This window comes from Manacus candei, unplaced genomic scaffold (genome assembly GCF_025592945.1).
Source record: "Manacus candei isolate 608988 ecotype Guabito, Panama unplaced genomic scaffold, ASM2559294v1 h1tg000153l, whole genome shotgun sequence".
Classification (NCBI taxonomy): domain Eukaryota; kingdom Metazoa; phylum Chordata; class Aves; order Passeriformes; family Pipridae; genus Manacus; species Manacus candei.
In genome coordinates, this window is record NW_026138201.1 from 1,977,659 (window position 1) to 1,994,152 (window position 16,494).

The window sequence follows — 16,494 nt, forward strand, 5'->3', positions numbered from 1 at the left end:
CTCACCCCCTCACTGTCCCCAGCAGTGGCCATGGCTATAAAAGCAAGAGCAACTTGAGGTAAAGTCACATCCAAAACTACCCATTTAAGCAAACACCATGTTTTTGAATCCCAGGCCTTACTCCTTTTATCACCAGTAACTTTATTTACACCAATAACTCTGGCCAGAAACTCCATGCCAAGAACATGGATTCAGGCCTGTCCAGAGCTGTTCTCCCACTGAGCCAGCTCAGCACTACAGCAGCTTCTGGAATTCAGATTTCTGTCTTATCCACCCTAATTATTTGAGCCTATGCAACAGATTTTAAATAGGAATATATTAATCACATCAATATTCTACAGAAGCAACCACATAACCCAGATGTTCCTCCCAGAGGAATACAGGAATACTTTCTATACTGTGATATACCTGTCATACATCCTGAGAAAATGTTACCTTTCAACATGGTGCAAAACCAGCAGGGAAACAGCGACAGGAAGAGGCTCATGGAACATGATTTTGCTCCCTTTATCTTGGTGGACAATGTTATGGTGAGTGGCACAGATGTGCTCAAAAGGCCTCTGCAGCAATTTCTTCCATTTCTCCCTAATTTCTCACAGAGGCCACACTTCCCTCAAACTGAATTATGGACTGGCTGCTGCTTGACATGCACACTGGGCTGGAGGCTCTTTCTCTAGGCCTGCTCAGCTCAGAAACTCCTGAGCCCTCTCAAACAGCCAACTGATACTTGGGGCTCTCGTGTCACATTAAAGGATTACACTTGTGCAGCCTTTAGTAAAAAATGTGCACAAAACAGAGTTCTTAAGGCAACAGAGTACACATTAACTTTGAACTCCTAAGAGAACACCCTAACAGTATTTTGGTATCTAAACATTCCCATCAAAAATGTTTTTGCATGTCAAAATGTCGATAGTGCTGGAGAAAAACTAATAACATTTGTTGACATTCTTAACATAGTTTCATATTTTATCTCATAACAACAACAAAAAAATCATCAGAAACGCTTAATTAAATATGCCCTTGCTACAGCAGCTCTTGAATAAACACACTGGAAAAGCTTTTTAGATTGAATTTTGCTATTTGAAAAAGGGCTGACTTCTGTCATTCACACAATTTGGAACATCTGTGAGCCTGTTGCTGCCACTTCATAAAGGAGGGAACGATGTTTGGTCAAGCAGAGCTCTGCAAATCAGCTTCTAGCCTTCATATTTTAGAGAATTATCAACAAAACCAGATTTAGTCACTGTATTACCACAACAGCAGTACATACCAATGCTAAAACAATGTATAAAACTGTGGTCTCTCTAAAAAGAGTGGAGTCTGACTTGATTGGGAACAAGATTTGATGGCAGTCCTGACAGCATTCAGCCAAGTGCAGCAGTATTTCCAAACCTGTCTTCAGTCAAGCAGAAAAAAATCAGGAGTACAACAGCTCCTGTATTTCTGTTCCATTCTCCCAGAATCTTCTTTGTGTTTGGATTTTAAATTTGCCAGAACTTAATAACAAAAGAAATATAAATTTGGATGCAGGGAAAATGGACTCCAAGATCAGATTCTCTTAGGATGACCACACAGGATTGATGCATATAAAAAATCAGTGTCCAAGTGTCTTCAAAGATAAGTACTTAAGATTGAACTAGTGAATTAGTCCAGCCTTGGAAACTGGAACATACACCAAGTGATAAAGCAGGAGGTGACTCTGAAGTGAAATTTGCACCTCAACAAGTCAGTAGAGACAAACCTCTCACACGCAGGCAAACAAGGCAGCACCACATCATCATGTCTACAGTCCCTTTCTGCAACTGAGAGCATTAAAGCACTCAAAACCACCTCAGAGCTGAGAACCCTGACCCTTTCCAAGTTCTGATTTTACTGTTTGCTGTGCTAGACAGATGACTTGAATTTTTACAGTATGCAGTTCAGATTGTAGGAGGCATTTAAGTAGAGGCGATTGACAGTAGTGAAATATATTCAAACCAGAACATTTTGGTTCACTTAGAACCACTAAAATGGTATAATTTTTGACACATAACAGATTTTTTCAGGGTCATTTGCTCACAGAAACTGATGATGGAGAAAAACCCCTTAATTTCCATTCCAACCATACTCCCACTTGTGAGAATTGTGGTTGGAAGAGGGAAGGCCATGCAGGCCAATGACAACTATAATTACATGGACAGTATCCAAGAGCCAATATCTGACATAACTTCCAAATTTTTAAGTAAAAACTAACAACTAAAAGCTAGATAAAATATGGAACACAAAAGCTGTAAGATAAAATAGCTGCACTCCTACAAACACTCTCCCAGTTTTGGTAAGAATCAGAGGTACAATGAACCTTTACAGCATAATTATTTAATGTAGTTTCTTGGGGAGTCCAAGAGGTAAATCACTCAGATGTGTATCTGTATTTCAAGGAAAAAAGTCAGACCTTATCAAAGTATATTATAGCCTTGATTTCAATGACAGAGCACAATTTCATTTAGTGATGTAAAATGTTTCTGTATTATAGAAATCTTATTCCTGCTCCGAACTGAACACCGTCACATATCCTGAAAAGAAACAAATAATAACAGTGTAAGTGATATACAAGGGATTGATGAAATTAAAGTCCTTTCTCCCTATCCCTTAATTCCTACAGTTTTCAATCTTTGGAAGAGTTTTAATTCAAATGTTACCCAACAAAGGGCTTTTGCTTTGTCAATCTGTCATTCATACGGAGTGTTTACATTTGCAAAATAAAGCCCCTGATTTTCTAATTGCTATTATTCATTCACATTGCACATGAATGATAAGTGGAAACATAACCCAACTCCTGTATGAAATACAGAATATCTCACACAATATTCACAGGCAAGAAAGAACAGGCCCCCTGAAGCTTTTTGCTGCATACTGTAATATTTGCTTGGTTTGGGATAATTGGTTGCTAACAAATTAATTTGTTATTCCTTCCTCTTTATCTATACCTAAACTTGTTTCCATTTTTCAAACAAAGACATTAAACTGGGTATTTATCCAATCATTTCGTTCTGGAAGGCTTCAGAAAACCCCATTAGGTGTTGGAGTGATCACTTGCCCTAAAGAAATAAAGCCTGCTGCACAGCTATTCATACATTTCAACAGCTGATCTCAAGTTTAATGAACTCTGAAACTTGAGAAACAAAGCCTTAAACCAAGATGTGCTGTGGAACCAACATGAGTTGGAAGAGCAGCAGCAAGCGCTCAAAAATCCCTTTTAGGCAAAACTAAAAGGCACCAATTCTATCTGATAAATCAGACAGAAGTGCAGTAAAAAAAACCCTGTTACTACTGAAGAATTTGGGGTAAGAAACCAACCTGTCTCCAGCCTGTACTCCCATGGGGAAGCAGTAGTTAAGTTCTAGCCTGGCAATGTTTCCCAGTCGGAGCACAATTCCGGCCCCGTAAGACCAGCGGATACACTCTGCCAGCTTCTTCAGGTGAGCTCTGGGACCATCACCTGCAACCAAGAGAGCAGGAGAACCAGGATCAAAGACTGTCAAGGTGATCCCAGGCTAACTGGATTTTCAGAGCTAGAAGACAGACTGCTTAGAGGCAGCTCCTGCAGAATCAAAACTTATTCACTGCCCACAACTCTCATAAATGCCAAGAACCCTGGACTCACACTACTGGGATTTTAGTTGGATTGCTGCTGATCTTCATTTCCCACTATGGGGGGCTTACTAGCAAGAACCTTAAATGTCTTTAGTACTCCCTCAGAGTACCTAAAGAGTATTAAAAGAAAGTTGGAGAGACTATTTACAGGATCATGTAGTGACAGGACAAGGGGGAATGGCTTCACACTGACAGAGAGGAGGGTTAGATTGGATATTAGGAAGAAATTCTTCCCTGTGAGGGTGGGGAGGCCCTGGCACAGGTTGCCCAGAGAAGCTGTGGCTGCCCCATCCCTGGAAGTGTCCAAGGCCAGGTTGGATGGGGCTCTGAGCAACCTGGGCTAGTGGGAGGTGTCCCTGCCCATGGCAGAACGAGATGAGCTTTAAGGTCCCTTCTAACCCAAACCATTCTGTGATTCTATTCTCTAATTAGTGTGTCTCTATTATTTTAAAGTGATTAATCTGCCCTTCAATTGTGCATTAAGTGTCTCCCTCCCATGGGGATGCTGCCTTTCTTACATCAAGTCAGGCAGACACCAAATCTCACTATATCCCAAAACTGACTGAAATCATATTGCAAAGCCATACTCCAAATCACTGAAATATGTTTTGAAAAATGTTGGGGATGGGAGGGAAAAGAAATCCCACCAGCCACCACACCCTCGTGCCACCACTTTTTATTTAGTTCATCCCAGTAAACATTAGAATCATCTCCCTTCAGAATGGGGTAATATAGGAAATGTTAATTACCACATTGGTCTGCAAACATCACTAATTCACAGCTACTACTCTTACCACCCTGGGTCTCTTTCCTACAAGTTGTGCTGGAATTTATGTGGAAAGCTCAATAAATTACTGGCAACCTGTCAAACATGTAAGTTAAAAGCAGCAGGTTTTTGACAGGCACCAAAACACACGCAGTAAACAAGCTGCTTCTGAGTAAACAGACACAGAGCAGCTCTCCTTTTTGCTTTATACATGGGGAAGAAGGTGGTTTTTTTTGTTCTACTGATCTTACCATAGTTAAGATTGCAGAGGTTCCCAGCATTAAGGAAGAAATGTGTCCGGAAAAGATCTCCAAAGCCTCCACGGCCTGGCCGGAAAGGGAGAGGGGTGTAGAGGTGAACACCCCCAGCCCAGTAGGCTTCTCCTCCCAGGTAATCACCTGTTTGGGCACAATGTTGGAATAAAAGCTTTTACTGTGGAATATATTAAAAGAACCAGTTGTTAAAGGTACAAGAAAACATCCATGAGTTGTTTTACACTGCATTTCTACCCCTCGCTTCTCTCTTTCTCCAACCTCAACACTATGAATTAAAAAAATCAGCACTTACACAATCCAAGGGAAGTGCTTTTTTCTTCATTCCCTCATCCTACTCTTGGGTCATCAGAACTATCCCCTGAACACCTGTGCAATACTTGTCTTAGTTTTAAAAATGGGAAATTGGCACAATTAAACAATTAGCTTTACACTACAGTGAATATTGAATCCACTGATAACAGAGGAAGGAACAGAACTGCCTCTCAAAACATCTCTGTGGAGCACATCACCTTTCCTTTAAGCTATCTGACCATATGCTCAGGAATCAAACAGAGTATCAAACAAGAGATTAATGTGACTGTTGCTATAACCATGTTTTGGGAACTTTTTCAGCTTGAAGTTTGTTACTAATTAAAGTGACACACCGGGAGCATGAAAGTCTGAACACACACCTGGTTTACAACAGATCAAAGCCATAACAATTCCCAAAGTACAGAATGAGTGCAATAGTTTTCAGGCTACACAAAGCTTAAGGACAGAATGTGACACACAAATATCTGCAGTACTGCCAGAGGAGTGGGATTTAAGGGTTCCAGACCTTCACTCTGGGGTCCAATGCTGTACATGCTGAATCCACGCACGCTCGTTGGCCCTCCGAGGTAAAACCTGGGGAACACAGCCAAATTAAATGCAGTGCTTCACCTGAAAGGCAACTTTGGAACAGGCTTAGTAAAACTGTCTACAAGGCAAACAGTTACAATAGGGCTTTGTGTCTGAAAACACAGGTACCTGTGCCTGCTACAGACTTCTGCAGATGGTAAAGACCATTTTGCAACCATAAATATTGGCAGGCAGAGCTACCATACAGCAAATTGTAAATCTGCACTACCCCCTATGAAAATGGCTGGAGTACCAACATGCAATTAAAGCTACCTAGAGACACTTTATTCTTCTCACAACCAGAGCTACTACTGCTTCTCTCTTCTAGAGTTTTCTATACACATTGACTGGGAAAAAACCAAACCCCAAAGATTTAACAAACTTGCCTGTCAGCTATACTGGATGGTTTGTCTCCAATGGGTACCAACATTCCGCCCCAGAGTGATGCTGAAAAGACCTTTGGAGAGGAAAAGAAGTTGTTTGTGAACACATAATACTTAATTTCCCTAAGACAGTTAAGATTTCATTGCTCAGCAGCAGCCAGAGCTGATCACAGTGTGTGCATGGATATCCACCATCAGTGTGGGATGTGTGGTGGGATTTTCAGGAAACTCTGGGTGGCTGCTGCCCTCTTTCTTTCATGCAGTGCTTTGCCTTGAAAAAGTCAACACAGCACATCTGAACCAAGTGCCACTTCCACAACATCCACTTCCACCTCATCCAGCTCCTACTTTCTTAGGAATTTTCTTGAAATAAAGGCAACACTGCTGACATAAATCACTCCTGGCACTTTGAAACCCAAAGTCCAACAAATAACTGCCAAAAATACAATTTTTTTGGCCATTATTATCTGCCTGTAAATTGTACAGTTATTTACCTGTCTGTAAATCAGCCTTACAGTTAAATGAAACCACCCTCTACAACTCACTATATTGACATTAATTAAACATACAGCACTACTCTTTACCTATAGTGAGTAATTCTTGATACCCAAATCACTGTAACAAACACATTTAATAATTTCTTGCTGCCTATGTACCAGCTAGAGGTACCATTGCCAGACAGTGAGATCTATTTTTAATAGTTTTGGGATGCAAATTATTGTAACCTCTGATTTTTTAAATCTTCATAATAAGTTGCTGTTCAATTCCCCACTCAGCTACGAGAGGAACTTACTGCAAAATACAACTTCTTTCTAAATACAGACAGAAATATTCCTAAGATATATTGAAATTCTTATTTCAATAAGTAGAAAAAACCTATTTCCACCTAATATTAGGTCTATGTTGTTAAAGCTGCCTGAAACTTAGGATCTCTGTGTTCTCACAGGAAGCTGAAGTTCATGAAACATTCTTTCCCAATAATTTTACACAGAGGAAATAAATACATGCTAGGATACCAAAATTAATAGTTATACATTCATAATTTCAATGACAGAAAAAAAACCAAGATTAGTCAGAATATTCATAACCAGGTGAAACAAAGTTTCAAACCTTTGAAGTTTTTGAAAAGCTCTCAAAGTTTTTGAAAAATCACAAAGAACAGACATAACCAACATGATTTCTGGAAGGAAAAGTGTTCACATGGTTAATTTGTCAAGCTGTTCTTTCCAGAATGGCCATTTCTCAACTGACTGTGCAAGGCAGGAATATAAGATAAAAAATAAAGAGTAGTTCTTTGTTCCAAAGAAACAAACCAAGATACCTGCACCATCCATCTTTCATGATCTTCTTACTAATCCATGGTGAAAAATCATCATAAGACACAGGTTCAATAATGTCAGATAAACTTCAGACCAAGTATTACTAAATACAAAAATATTTTAAGAAACATTTTTTAAAAAATTACCGAGTCCCAGACAAGTTGCCTATTCAACTGAAACTCAAAATCCTCTTTTAGAAAGGTCACATCTCCACCTGTGTAACCAGCCAGCTCCTGCAAAGACAGAAGTTTATGGAAGTTTTAACAGATATTACGTGTTTCTTCCCTTAAAAGCATGTCTACATGTGGCACTTTTAGCTCCAATGGCATTTCAAAGCAATCTGCTTCTAAAGCATTACAAAAATCATTGTTTCTGAAGTATTAACCCAGCTTTTAGAAAAACTCTGAATGTAACAAGAGTGAAAACCATTTTCTCTGCCAAAATGATACATGTGTATGCCTTGAGGAGTTATTTTTACTCAGGCTTTCACTTCGAATTCTCAGACTTACAAATTCTGTAACAACAGAGTCACAGTCTTACATGACAGAGTTAGAAAAGAAGGACTAATTAATTAAAAGTGCAGAGTAAATACTGTCAGGAATAGTGTCTCTCAGCTAATAAACAACTGAATGCTGATGGAGAGGGGCATGGAGAGGCTGTGCTGTTTGACCAGTGGATGAAAATACAAATACAAATGAAAATTTGCCCCCACAGAAGAGATGCCTGATTTTAAAAGGCTCTGTAAACAGAAAAAGTAAATACTGGTCCTCACTGTCTCCCAGTCAATTTAAGATTAATTTCTAACTTTAGGCACTTTTAACGTGAACATCAATTGGATAAATTAAGACTTCCTCAAACCCACAGATAAGAAACCCAATAATAGCATAAGTGGTTTAATACTACCTGATTGATTTTCAGCAAAGCACCTCGTTTTGGCAAGATTGAGGAGTTCCTGGAATCAATTACCATGGCATGCTGAAAAGAATATAAAAATTGGGTTTAGGTTCTCATTGTCTGTTGAATAGCTCAGAGTGACACTATTATTTTCCTTCAAAAATTGTGCAAACAGTGGAAGACAACTAAGGCTGTGTAGCTTCATGGATTTGGGAAAATTATATCTTAGTTTTGAATTTAGAGGCCACATGAAACACATACATTTCTTATCTTATTTTCTATTTTTTGCCCAAGGTACACACGAGAAACAGAGCAGCAGCAATGCCCCAGTTCAAACCACCAATTTTGTGACAGTAATCTGCAAATAGTTCGCCCCCTGTCATTTGTGAAAGATGACAAGTGACCAAAAACTGCCAGAGGAATGTTTAGAAAAGGCATGGCAAGTGCAGGATTGGGAAATTTACTGCTACAAAACAAGGCAACTCTGCAAAAACAGGTGGCAGGTGAGACCAAACGCAGCAAAAAATATTTGAGGTAAAGCAACACCACCCCCACTAAGACAGAACGGTCATTCCTAAGTGTGAGATGACACAAAATAATGTGTTCTAAACAATGATCATGGGAAAGCCTTACAGAGAGAGAGGATTTAAGAGAGTGTCCACTTTCTTCTCGAACAGAGAAGGATGCTGTTCTAGCGAGGCAGCCAAGCTCCCTCCACACACCCTCCCACTTCACCGTGTGATTGGTCTTCCAGACTGGAAACTACAAAAAAGGAATTGAGTAAGACATGAAAAAACTCTTACAAAATTAAAACAAACAGTTTTTAATACTATGGCTTTCTTTCCAAACTCCTGGGATGAGAGAGAAACCCTTTTCCACTTCAGAGTAGTGCTAACTCTGCTCCGGCCCAGAGAGTTTCTCCACACCCCTTTTTTCCATCCCAAACAAAAAATATCTTGCATTGGGCTGATACAGGAAGGTAGGCAAGCAGCTACCTCTCTGAAATGATAATCTGAAACATAAAGAATTTGGAGAAAAACCCATTGGCATTTTTATATGGCCAAAATAAGACTGGATTCTAACAAGAAGACTGAAGTGCATGACCTCTGTCATCTCCAAATTGCTGACCTCTGTCAAATAATGAGATGTCAGCCCTGTGCACAAGTGATTCAAGCATAAAAAAGTAAACCAAACATTTGCAAAAGCCAGCTCTGTGACCCAAATGAAGAGTAATGAAGTGTGTGTTCCACAAGCTCTTGTGCTCCACTTACATTACATTCTGTTGATATTCCTCTATCTGTTTCACGGAGAGAGCTCCAAGGGAACTGTCCAGTCACTTTATACACATTAACTGCAAAACTGAAACACAACATTACTGGCAGGTTTTAAAAAGAAACTATTTAAGTAGGTGGAATTTTGAATAATCACAAAAACTTAAGAAACCAGCTCTGTTCCATCATTAACAGACCCTCCGGGAAAGGAATACATGTAATTATTACTCAATGAAAGATCTGATTACTTGCTTTATATTCATTCAGTTAAAAAAAGATGTACTCAAAAATGCATCCCCTACTTTCTTTCAAAGTTTCCAGGCCGGGGTTTGAAGAAGGACAGGCCATATGAAGTTTCCTTTGTTCCATAGGAGAACTGGAAGGTGACTTTTTCTGCACGCCCAAGGAGATTTGGGAACTTGAGCCCAAGGACCTATAGAAAAGAAAAAAAAAAGAAACAAACAAAAAAATCCCACATCATAACATTTCAAATTGTTTGCTGTCTTGCATCTTAATCACGTGCTGAAGACAAGCATATCTGCCGTGAGAATAAGAAATGAAGACATTAAAAGTACTTGTAAGTGAATGTGTTTTTGTTTTAAGTTGGATTTCTCTTTGCACTGGCAGCAAAGGCAGGAAACTAATTGTCATGTAACATTATCATAACCAAAGTCAATGGAAAATTACCACTCCAGAGCCACTTCCCTGTGTTTTTGTTTTGAGTAACCAGGTCCTTTTGCAACCAGTCCTGATGGCTGTACAACACCTTTACAGTTCTCCAGAAACTACTGAAACACTTCTGCCTGTCGTGGCACAAATTCCTTGCATCCTTTTGGCAGCAAGGATGGAGCAGGTTTTCTCCAAGCAGGACTGCACTCTTGTTGTGTCTTCTACTGGAAAAGAATGTTACAAAGCTCCCAAATCCTGACTGCTTTTGCCTAACAGCTGTTGGAAGCAAATCAGTCACTTGAACTTTGTAATGATGGCTACTAGGCAGTTATTCATCTGACCAGAAAGGGCTTTTAGAACGAAATATAATTCAGGCTTCAGATGAATTTAAGAGATCAGAATAAATGTCAAATCTGTTCAACTCTTAAGGAAACATAATATGTTGCCAATACAAGTCCTGCTTTTAGAGCATCCACAAGTTTTGCTTCTCCGTAACAAATTAAAATCTGAAAGAAGAGGAGGCTGAGTCCAAAAAGGGAAACCAAAGCAGCTTTCAGTGAGTTTTCAGCAGCACAGGAACCAACAAGGCTCCCCTGCTGGTTTCCTTCAGGCCACGACACCCTGGGCAGGGCTTTTGGCAGTGGAGCTGCATAAGTAGCTCTCAACTCACCCAGTTCCTGCTCCCCTTGCACATGCACAGCACCATCCCCTGAGTCATGCAGCATCTTACCCAGGTTAAAAATACCCCTAAGAAGAAAGGGATGAGTCCCTTGATCTGGCTTATCTCCCAGCCCCAGGCACAGCTGCCCTGTGCACGTGAGGAGGCAGGAAGGGTGCAGGATGGGCACCTGGAAGCACCATGTGCCCACACCAGATGGGACTTTTTGTGTCAATTGGTAAATATTTTTCACACAGGGCTTTAATCTGATGCATCTTTAATTAAATCATAAGAAAACAAGCCCCACAGTTCATATGATCCGTGAAAACTTCGTGTTCTGCAGCCCACAATAATTGTTACTGGGCTAAAATAGTGAAAAACGAACAGTTTCTAAGTCAAATATAAAGCATTTTGACTGAGAAGAAAAATAGTTTAAATATATCTCACAGAAAGGAAATTCCAGATTCCCTACTTATCCCTCCAGTACATAAAACATCTTAACCACTATCAAGAAATAATACAAGTAGTTTCGAGAATTAAAAAAATTAACATGCTGAGCTGGAAGCCAGAGGATTCTCCCTTAGCTCAAAATAGGCTTTTGCTGAATGAAAGCCTGACTAATACAAAGACTCTTTAGACACAAAGGTCTGGCAAAGCCTTAGTAAAGCTGGATCAAGAAAATAATTTGGTTTGGATCACCAAAATCCTCGCTAGGTTTGAAACTAAGAGGAAGGCCAAAAGGCATAATTTGAAATAATCCATACCATGCTGCCTTCATTGTTGCCAACCATGGTGTTATAGCTTCCAGTTAACCTTCTCAATTCTGTCACCTCAAAGGTCACATCTAAACCATTTGGAAGGGCATCATCTCCTACATAAACAAACAAACAAGTGTATGTTATCTCTATAGTTGCTTAAAAAACGCAGACAGAAGATTACTGGAACTATTTGAAAACTGGCTGAGTTAAAGGACAATAAAAGCCCACATTACAAAAAGAAATTACTTCAGAAAAAGATGTCACTTGGATATGAGTGCAGAATTTGGGATGTGTGATACATAGAAATACAGGGCACATCCTCAAGCTTTCCCTCACATATTCCTTGAAATTGTGGATTAAGGGATGATTACTGTAATTATTTAAGTGCTGGAAATTCACTCATTTTGCATGTATACAGTACTTAAATACACATATTTACCTGTGAAAATACATCTTCTTCCTAAGGATAATGGATGTGGACACATATTTGTATATACAGCACACCCATGTGTTCATTTAAAGTATATAAAGGTACAGAAGAGAGCAAGTTATACATTAAAGAGTGTGTGTATGAGCAAAAAGGGGGAGGATTAATGAGGGGAGACCCACCTTGACAGGTGTCAATCAGAACATCCACCTGTCTGAAGATTCCTAAACGAAGCAGTTTTTCACGAGCTTCGTGTGATTTTCTCATGACCTACAGGATGAGAAAAGTAGCTCAGCCACAGAATCACAGAGTAGTTTGGGTTGGAAGGGACCTTCAAGATGGTCCAGTCCATTTGAGTCTTTCAGATTACAAAAAAAAAAAATAGTTAAAATGCAGCTGAAGTTGTAAAATATTCACAGATTTTGTATACAAGGGCACATACATGCAATTTCAAAAACAACATTCACAACAGGAACGTTAATTCACCTGTTGAAATGTTTTAAGACTTGCATCTGTAAAAAAATAAACCAACCCAGAGCATATGGCTCAGCTCCTACCTTTTGTTAGTTTGCTTCTTAATTGTTGTAATACTTGAACCTGTTATTCAAATACTATTCAACTTATACACCTGTAAGTAGTTACACTTATACAGGGGACTCCTGTTTTTGGCAAACACCAGACACTCTAATCTGTTTAAATTTAGACCAATTTAGAGGTCTATTTGCCAACCATGCTCCAGAAGGGATCACCTCCTAAAAGTGCAGGGAGATCCAGCCTAACTCACACTTTGCTCCACTGTGCTGAGTCCCAATAATTTATCTTCAGCAAATTAACTGGAAGTGTCACCTACACAGTTAGAAATTCTCGAATGGGAAGAATGAAGCTGAAAAAAACCATCTGTTTGCCACCTCACAACATCTCTGAGCTGAACACATCAGAAAATGCAGCATCTGCCAGTATTTCATATTAAAGTTTGGTTTCTGTATCACAAGATCAGAATCATCACAAAACATGACAAAGTTGCCCCATGCGATAAGGGAGTAGCACAAAGCAGGAAAGAGAGAAAAATTGTCATTAATTAACCTGAATTTCCAAGCAGCAGGTCTGATATTCACCCCAGTACTTACATCAATGAGATTTTTAGCCTTGAAAACATCAGTTATTTCATACATGATAATGTCATCTTTGGTCCTTCCAAGTCCCTCGAAGTGCACATGTTGAACCACCACCTGAAAAGAACAGAGGTTTACACACAGATGCTGAATTGGCATCCAATAATGAGTCTCAAAATCACCAGTGCACAAAAATTACTGCTGTCCACTGTTCCCTTAACACAAAAATTAAAGAAAAAAGACAACTCCAATACCAAAGTTACTACTGGTTGTAGCAAAAGAAACACTGACAGAGTGCAGCTGTTGGGATTTTAGTTGTGTTGTATGGACAAATAAATACTGCAGAAATCACACAAGACAGGACATGTAGTTGTTTGCTACTTCTCGTATTGGCTACACATAAGCAAAGAGTTAAAAGAAAACAAACTTACAAGTCACAAATATTTAAACTCTATTAATATTATCACTATCAGCAGAGTAGTGCAGTTTAAAATGCAAAGGAAGATCACTCACATTATGAGGTTATCTATTTTCTTAAAAACTTTCCTCTTGATATATTATCATCTGGGACAGTTTTATTGCAAAAATCACAACACACTCCAGGGCCAGTTGGTACAAATGGACTACAGGGATTGCATTTCCCTCATTTTTCCAACCTTTTCAGGAAATTTTAGGGGTAAATGTCAAAAAGAAATATAAACCTACAAATGCTTCAAAGGGTTGTCAAGGATTGGAGTTACCAGCCCAGGAAGGATTTAAAAGACATGTAAATGTGGCACTTGGGGACATGGTTTTGTGGTGGCCTTGGACTCAATAACCCTAGTGGTTTTTTGCAATCTAAACAATTCCATGACTCTGTACTAGAGTTCATAAAAGAGACAATTCAGATTATACCACCTGTATCATATATATCTGTATGACTCTAAGGATTACATCTAATAAAGAGCAGAATAAAAGAATGGGAACCAGATAACATCAAACTCACAGTACTAAATGTAATTCTTTCCATTTCAATCCATAGCTTAGGAAGTTGCCTTAGGAAAAACAAGGAAGAAAGGGTGCCAAAGCATTTCTCTCTACCACAAATAATAATAATAATAATAATAATAATAATAATAAATGAGGATGTTGTTCAGCCACTCACATCTTTGTTTTCCAGAATTTCCTGCTTGGTCTCAGGTTCGACTTCAACCAGTTCAGCCTCCTCTCCCAAGGCACCAAAGTCTGGCCCAGCCATGGGAAGAGGCTCCAAACTCTGAAAGCATGAAAAGAGAACTGCCTTTAATAGGGTACATTGATTAGTGATTTATGTCTTTTGCAAAGGAAAAAAAAACATGGCTCTTGGCAGTGTGATCATCAAATCCCAAGGGAAAAGAGCAAAGGGAAGAACTAAAGTGAGGGGAATTACCAGCACAGTAAACACTTACCTGTTTGCTGAAATTCTTAATGAAAGCTAAATAGCTTCCATTTTGAATGATTTCTCAAAAATACTCTGCACTATTCCAAAAAAAAGACTTAATTTTAAAGGTACGATAAAATAAGAACTCCACCCTCTTAAAAGAATCTCTAAAAAAATCAGGCTGTCACTTCTCCACTTCGGGTTTTTGGGAGGCAGAGGAGTATGAATGTAGAACAATAAAATAAGAAGGGCGTTCTCAGCATGTTACTTTGCTTTTCATGTATTTATATGCTCTTATATGTCAACATTTCTTTTAGAAGTAACCTCTCAAATAAGGCTCGAGAACCTCAGAGGGGAACATTTTAATCAAAATGTTTTCCAGCAGGGCATGGCTTTACTTACTATACCTGAGAGAGTTAAAATAAGACTTAGCAGGAGATAACAGATTCAGGCATGAGTGAATAAAGGGTTTCCCTGAGAAAAGCAGAGGTCAGGATTGGATAACTCAGTAAACCTACTTTTAGTCTTAAGTCACTAACACAGTACTTGCTGCATTATTTAATTGTTTAACAGTTCCAGCTGTTTTGCTGGAAGAGTAAATTGCTGCTACATATCAAAATCAAGTTAAAATGAAGATAAAAGCTTCTCTCACTCCCAAAAATTTTGAGGCAAGCATCAAACGATCTGTATCCACACAACACCATGTATCACTTCATACTACACACAAACATAAACCAGAGAACGCCAGAAAAAGAATTTGATAAAGAAATTAAATCAGATACTCTGGAGCCAGACCCTGCAGCTGTTCTTCAGCGTTAAACCGAACACTTAAAACCTTCATGCCCCTTGTTTGAGCACTTGTAGATGGATTTGGAGATTTATCCATCTGTTCACGACCATCTCCAAGTGCTGGGTGAGGCAGCACAGCCCTCCCCGAGCACTGCAGCCCCACAGACCCTGATTCTCACCCCGCCAGCTGCAGCTTCTCTGTGCCTCCTGGTTTGGGGTTAAGGTTTCTTTCGGCTTTTTCTTTTCTTAGTTTTGTTTTTTTTTATTATTTATTTTTTTCCCCCGTTTTCATTTCCACAGTCTCTCCCCTTAACCAGCCCCCGCCTCCCGCGGGAAGGTCAACTCCGGGAAAGACCCGGGTCTTCTTTAGGAAGAAATAGTTTACACCGGAAAAAACGTTTTACTTCGGAAGGGATCCTTTACTTAGTAAAGAATTCGCGGCTGGGAGGGCGGTGAGGCCCCGGCACGGGGTGCCCGGAGGAGCTGCGGCTGCCCCATCCCTGGAAGCGCCCAAAGGACTTCTGGACGGCCCTTGGAGCAGCCCGGGCTAGTGGAAGGCGTCCCCACGGAGGGGGTGGCGGAGCGAGATGATCCCGCTCCAATCCCTCAGCGTTCCGTGAGCCTACGAAAAGACACCCAGGGAGCGGAGGCGCTCCCGGCCCGGGACGGCTCCCGGCCCTGTCCCCGCGCGGCCGCCCCAGGACGACCTTCGGGCGGAGCGGCCGCGGCCGCGCTCCCGGCCCCGGCGGGGCCCACCCGGGCGTGCCCCGGCCCCGGCTCGGTCCCGTCCCTTACCCGGGCGTGCACGGTGCCCATGTCGGCGGCGGGGCCGGGCGGTGCGGGGCCGGCTGTGCGGGGCCGGGCGGAGCGGGGTCGGTCAGGGCCGCGGCGCGGGGGCGGCCATGGCGGGCGGCACCGCCCCGGAGCGCATTGGGCACGGCGGGGAGCGGGAGGGACCTTCCGGGCACGGCGGGAAGGGGCGGGAGCGGCGCCGGAACACCCGCGGCACCGGGAATGACGGGGGTAAAGGGAATAACGAGGCGGGAACACCCGCGGCACCGGGAATAAAGGGGAATAACGAGGCGGGAACACCCGCGGCACCGGGAATGACGGGGATAAAGAACCGGGAACACCCGCGCGGCACCGGGAATGACGGGGATAGAGGGAATAACGAGGCGGGAACACCCGCGGCACCGGGAATAAAGGGGATACAGGGAATAACGAGGCGGGAACACCCGCGCGGCACCGGGAATAAAGGGGAT

The 16,494-nt window shown here is 41.0% G+C and overlaps 1 protein-coding gene across 2 annotated transcripts; it reads right to left on the bottom strand.

Annotated features, from left to right (window-relative positions):
• Nucleotides 1-2,339: 2,339 nt before the first annotated feature.
• On the bottom strand, nucleotides 2,340-16,179 carry SAMM50 (SAMM50 sorting and assembly machinery component). Of its 2 annotated transcripts, none has more exons than XM_051772425.1 (15): nucleotides 16,028-16,179; nucleotides 14,189-14,299; nucleotides 13,060-13,161; nucleotides 12,115-12,202; nucleotides 11,512-11,618; nucleotides 9,723-9,853; nucleotides 9,421-9,508; nucleotides 8,783-8,911; nucleotides 8,159-8,230; nucleotides 7,402-7,488; nucleotides 5,940-6,010; nucleotides 5,492-5,559; nucleotides 4,651-4,797; nucleotides 3,337-3,478; nucleotides 2,340-2,552 (listed from the first exon to the last, which is right to left on the bottom strand). In XM_051772425.1, the coding sequence occupies exons 1-15, from the start codon at nucleotides 16,046-16,048 to the stop codon at nucleotides 2,507-2,509; spliced, it is 1,410 nt and encodes a 469-aa protein (XP_051628385.1). In that variant the 5' UTR covers nucleotides 16,049-16,179; the 3' UTR covers nucleotides 2,340-2,506. The 2 variants fall into 2 exon arrangements, with proteins under 2 accessions (XP_051628385.1, XP_051628387.1); XM_051772427.1 differs by lacking the exon at nucleotides 16,028-16,179 and adding an exon at nucleotides 15,989-15,992.
• Between the last annotated feature and the right edge of the window lie 315 nt (nucleotides 16,180-16,494).